The sequence below is a fragment of the Trachemys scripta genome, chromosome 16 (assembly GCF_013100865.1).
Source record: "Trachemys scripta elegans isolate TJP31775 chromosome 16, CAS_Tse_1.0, whole genome shotgun sequence".
Lineage (NCBI taxonomy): Eukaryota > Metazoa > Chordata > Testudines > Emydidae > Trachemys > Trachemys scripta.
The window spans coordinates 24,410,543-24,416,258 of NC_048313.1; the positions used below are offsets into that span (position 1 = coordinate 24,410,543).

Sequence of the window (5,716 nt, forward strand, 5' to 3'; positions counted from 1 at the left end):
TTTTTGCAGGGAAGCAGCATGGAGGAGACAAAGACAGACAGGCTCTGCTCCTGGACAGAGACTGGGGGGCGGGGGCAGCAAGTCGGGGCCAGAGGACACTCGGGGAAGGTGTGGGGGGGCTGCAGGTGGGGCCGGGGGGGACACATGGCCCCAAGTATTGCTGGAGCTGGGCCTCTGGCTCTGAATATTGCTCGTGCCTGAGCACCACGTGGATCGGCTTTTAGGCGCCCCCAATCACTAGGCGCCCTAGGCGGCCACCTAGTTTGCCGAAATGGTTGCACCGGCCCTGGGTTTCTTCAGGTATGTTAGCAACAAGAAGAAAGTCAAGGAAAGTGTGGGCCCTTTACTGAATGAGGGAGGCAACCTAGTGACAGAGGATGTGGAAAAAACTGAAGTACTCAATGCTTTTTTTGCCTCTGTCTTCATCAACAAGGTCAGCTTCCAGACTGCTGGACTGGGCAACACAGTATGGGGAGGAGGTGACCAGCCCTCTGTGGAGAAAGAAGTGATTCGGGACTATTTAGAAAAGCTGGATAAGCACAAGTCCATGGGGCCAGATGCGCTGCATCCGAGGGTGCTAAAGGAGTTGGCGGATGTGATTGCGGAGCCATTGGCCATTATCTTTGAAAACTCATGGCGATCGGGGGAGGTCCCGGATGACTGGAACAAGGCTAATGTAGTGCCCATCTTTAAAAAAGGGAAGAAGGAAGATCCAGGGAGCTACAGGCCAGTCAGCCTCACTTCAGTCCCTGGAAAAATCATGGAGCAGGTCCTCAAGGAATCAATTATGAAACACTTAGAGGAGAGGAAAGTGATCAGGAACAGTCAGCATGGATTCAGCAAGGGCAAGTCATGCCTGACTAACCTAATTGCCTTCTATGAGAAGATAACTGGGTCTGTGGATGAGGGGAAAGCAGTGGATGTGTTATTCCTTGACTTTAGCAAAGCTTTTGACAAGTCCCGCAGCTCTTAATAGAGCAAGAGATGCCCATGGGATTTGAATGGCTGCAGCAGCAAGGCCAAGCACAGAGCAGCAGCAGGGGTTGCTTTGAACCCAGAGCTCAGCCTGCTCCTGGGACTCAAGCCGTAACCCTCTTAATTTAGGCACCTAGTCTCACCCTTCTGTGGGCTCAGGGCGTCACCTCACACTCTGCGGGTTTGCAGGGTCTTTTCCCAGTGAAAGAGCCTCACACAGAAATATCCTTAACCTCTGTTTATTAACAGTTACTGTCATGGACTCACAGGTCATGCCCACTCTTCGTCCTGTGCAGTCCATGGGGGAATCCCCTTCAGTGTGACAGCCCTTCTCGGAGGTCCAGTCTCTTTCGGGGGTTAAGCCCCTCGGCCTCCTGGAACCGCACCTCTCTGAGCCTTAGCACACCTGTCTCTCACTGTGGGCCGCCTGAGGGAGTCCACTCGCTCTGGTCCCCCAGGGCCTCCACTCCCAGAGGGAATAATGCAACCCTGTTCTCTAGACGGGAGTGACTCTCAGCCAGCGTAAAACAGGGGGGTTTATTGAGCGTCTGAACACAGCATAGGAAACTCTCAGGGCCCTTGGGCCTGCCCTCCCTCAGCACAGCACATCCAAGTCTTACCTGCATCCAGGTGGGCTCTGCCTGCTCTCTCCAGACCCGAGCCCCCCTTCTTCCCAGCTGGGCATCTGATACCATGTCCCCCAAGTTCCGCCTCTGTCATTTGTCTTCTGTCCTGGTAAACAGGGTCCCCTGGGCCTCCTCTCCTCTCAGCTGTTCTCTGGCTGGAACCACCTGTTCAGGTCACCGGGGTCCTCTCTTCACAGCCCATTGTCTTCCCACTGGCCAGAACCAGCTGTGACTCCCGAGCTGGGCCTCCTGGTCACCAGGTCACCATCAATTCTGGGGTATCAATTCTCCAGGCCATAGGCTGGGGTTCCAAGTTCTGTTGCTGGTCCTCTGTAACAACAAACTCCTTCTCCCATCACCTCCTTAAACCAGTAACACCCAGGGAAACTGAGTCCCACCCCCTCTACATGCAAACCATTGAAAAACCCAAGAAACCCCCCCCACTTCATCACAGTTACCAGAACAGAATACACACGCTACTCGTACAATGCCCATCACTCCCAATAAGGCAGACGAACTTTCCCTGCTGGCCAGTTAGGATCAGCTCATCCTGGGGCTCCAGGTTCTGCATGGTGTCATTGGCAGGGTGTTGAGGTCTGGCAGTGCTGATGCTGGGCTGTGTCCTGGAGTTGGTTCCCCAGAACTTCCTTTTGGACCCCAATTTATATAGTGAAACTTGAGTCCTGCTTAGCTCTACCTTAACCAATCATTTTACTGAAGTATTACAAAATAATTCTCTGACCAATCTGAACATAGTGTGAAACAATTCTTTTCCCAGTCATACCCCACCACCTTATTTGATGTACACCTTGTGAAATTAGTTATGTAACAGACAGAAACAAGCAAAGAACGGGACAGAAACCAGACAAACACTAGAGAAGTGGGGACCAGCAAGGCAAAACAATAAAGTAGAGATTTCGCACCCACACGGCTGATGAGTGATTCCTTGCCAGACAGCTGCTATCAAACAAAGTTTCTGTAACCCCCTTAAGATCAGTTTCTTTGCCTGGTGACGGTGGGCACTAGCAGGACAGAATCGCCTTCTTACCAGCCCGGTATTACATTGTTCTGATATAATTTAGATGGAATGTGAGGATGTGACAATCTTCTTCTTGGCTCCTGCTCTCCTAATCTGGCTGCAGAAAAAGGCCTCCGACCATACAGCATGGGGTGCTCAGCCCATGTCCCGCCTGGACCCTCTCTCCAGGGCTAGCTGGAAATTGACCCTGGGCTCGGGGGCAGGGGCAGTGGTCTCCGCTGGCGTGTGCACAGGTTCGTAGTGCTCACGTTCTCACCACCGAGCCAGGTAGGGTCTCACTAGCGGAATGGCTTTGTTGGGCTCAGCGGACTTACTTTGGAGGCTGCTCTTTGACTTTGCAGCCGCGGGGAAGGATGAAGCCAGCCTAGTCAATTTCACACTCTGCTTTTGAGTAGTTTCACTTCCTGCTTCTGCTCCTTTGGGGTGTCTGACCTGGTGGCAGGTTGGGTTTCCCCTTTGATCGTACATGTCACAGCTGGAAATCCCTCTTGGGCCTGCCCGTCCCTGCCCCTAGATCAGAGGTGTGGGGAGGGGTTGGATTTTCTAGGGCTCTATCGCTAAATACTCCAAGCAAATAAAGCTTGCGCCCTCTCATTAGTGAGTCTATTCCCCAGCCGCATCTGTGCAGCAACTCCCACTGCAGGTATGTGCCTGGGATCTTCGGCACCACAGCACAACCCCTCTGGCCCTTGAGCTAAAGGAGTAACAGCAGCAGTTGGCGGCAGTAGTAGGCTGTTCTCTCCCAGACAGCGGGTGCACTGCATTTAGTGCTATGGCAAAGCCCGGCCAGTGCATCAGGCTCCCTTGAGACATGTGGGGTTAGCGCCTGGAAAGGGATGGGGCTAATAAAGGAGCAGGGGTGTGGGGAGCAGTTTCATCCCGGTGTCGCAGGCACTGACAGGGGGTCAGAGTGGCTCCGTCCTTTGCACTCCGTGCCTGCTGCATTTCCTTCTAGGATAACTCCAATCTGTACATGGTGATGGAATACATCCCGGGCGGGGAGATGTTCTCCCACCTAAGGCGGATCGGGAGGTTCAGGTGAGCATTGCCATGGGAGCCGATGTTGGGGACAGTGTCGCTACTGGTTACAGCTGGGTGGTGGTTAGACTCCTGGGTTGTATCCCTGGCTCAGGGAGGACAGTGGGATCAAGCACTTAGAGGAGAGGGACTGGGAGTCGGGACTCCTGCGTCCTATTCCTGCCTCTGCCATTCACTCCTTGTGGGAAGTGGGGAGAATCACTCTGTGCCACAGTTTCCACAGCTGTGAATTTGGGATTTAGTTCAGTAGAGAACTAGACCTTTTATCCACTAGCAGCATCTGCAGCGACGATGGCTTTGATCCTCATGTTGCAGGGCGTGACCTGATCCCCAGCTGGGCTGGTCAGGAAGGGATTCCCCATGGGGAGGGCTGCTGAAGTCTTCTGCCATCATTAGCCACAGTCAGTGGCAGGGATGCCAGGGCTAGATGGAGTCAGGCTGGAAGGAGCTGGGGGTCCATGGGTGTGTGTGTTGGGGCTAGGAGGGGGATGCTGGTCTGGGAGGGGGCTTGCTCTGGGTTGCCAGGCTTGATGGAGTCAGGGGTCTAGCAGTGGGGGTGGGATGTGCGTGCTAGGGCTAGTGGTCTGGCTTGGGCAGATAGGGCCACCAGGCCTAGAAGGGTTGGGGCATCTTGCCTGGGGATCTATAAGGAAGGTGAAGGTGGGGGTGGCAGGGGGCCGACAGTGCTGGGCTGGCTGAGAGGGGGCGGATCTGGCCTGGGATGCCCACGTTCTCCTCCCGCCTCATTGCAGTGAACCTCACGCCCGGTTCTATGCTGCTCAGATCATCCTGATCTTTGAGTATCTGCACTCGCTGGATGTCATCTACCGAAACCTGAAGCCAGAGAATCTCCTGATTGACCAGCAGGGCTACATCAAGGTGATGCTGCTGCCCCTCCCTCACTCCTTCCCTTCCCCATCCCAGCGCTGGCTCCTGGCTCCCTGCAGTGATCTCCTCCGTGCCCAGGTCTCTCTCTTCTGCCATCCCCTTCCCAAAGCCAAGACACCCCAACACGGCCAGAATACATCAATCATCTGCTCCCTCCCCTTCCCCTCCTGCTGTCACAGCTTCCGGGCTGATCCAGCTTCTCCCCTCTCTGTGTTTTGGCTCCAGGTGACGGATTTTGGTTTTGCCAAGCGGGTGAGAGACCGAACCTGGACTCTGTGTGGGACCCCGGAATACCTGGCCCCCGAGATCATCCTCAGCAAGGTGAGCTTGGCAGGGCCTGTCTGCTTCCTGATCTCTAGCTGATCCCTGGCCACCAGGTGGTTCCCCCCACCCCCAAAGGTTCGGTGCGTGACCCTGGCCTGCTTTCCCCGGGCAGGGTTATAACAAGGCTGTGGACTGGTGGGCCCTCGGCGTCCTCATCTACGAGATGGCAGCTGGTTACCCCCCATTCTTCGCAAACCAGCCCATTCGGATCTATGAGAAAATCGTCTCTGGCAAGGTATTTGGGCTGGGGGAGGGGACACTTGTGTGATTTTGGGGGGAGNCATTACTAGGTGTATTATGGTAGTGTCTCAGCGCCCAGGCATAGCCCAGGACCGCCCCCCCCTTGCTAGGGGCTGTACATTATTAGGTCTATCTGTGAATCTAGCCACGAGGGCAGGGCAGGGCAGGTAAAAGCCAGACCTCTGTCTCTCCTCCCCACCCCACCCCAGGTCCGGTTCCCGGGTCATTTCAGCTTGGAGCTGAAGGACCTGCTCCGGAACCTGCTGCAGGTGGACCTCACTAGACGCTTTGGCAACCTCAAGAACGGGGTCAATGACATCAAACACCACAAGTGGTTTGCTACTACTGACTGGATCTCCATCTACCAGAGGAAGGTAGGAGGGCGAGGGCGGCGGGCAGAGGAGAGCCTGGATAACTTCCACATGCATGTAGTCTCCATCAGCAGGAATTGAACCTGGGATCATCAGTGCCCAGGCCTCTAGGAGCACATTGGTTACTGTGACTCTGTAGCAGGGTGTTGTGGCTGGGTCCCACCACTAGGGGGAGATATTATGCTCACCCAGCATTGGTTTAAAGTAGGGAGCCC

The 5,716-nt window shown here is 55.0% G+C and overlaps 1 protein-coding gene across 1 annotated transcript; it reads left to right on the top strand.

The window, feature by feature from the left end:
• Positions 1 to 3,574: 3,574 nt before the first annotated feature.
• LOC117888475 (cAMP-dependent protein kinase catalytic subunit alpha-like) lies at positions 3,575 to 5,685 on the top strand. Its single transcript, XM_034791912.1, has 5 exons — positions 3,575 to 3,678; positions 4,431 to 4,557; positions 4,792 to 4,887; positions 5,003 to 5,125; positions 5,340 to 5,685. The coding sequence occupies exons 1-5, from the start codon at positions 3,614 to 3,616 to the stop codon at positions 5,580 to 5,582; spliced, it is 654 nt and encodes a 217-aa protein (XP_034647803.1). The 5' UTR covers positions 3,575 to 3,613; the 3' UTR covers positions 5,583 to 5,685.
• The last annotated feature ends 31 nt before the right edge of the window (positions 5,686 to 5,716 follow it).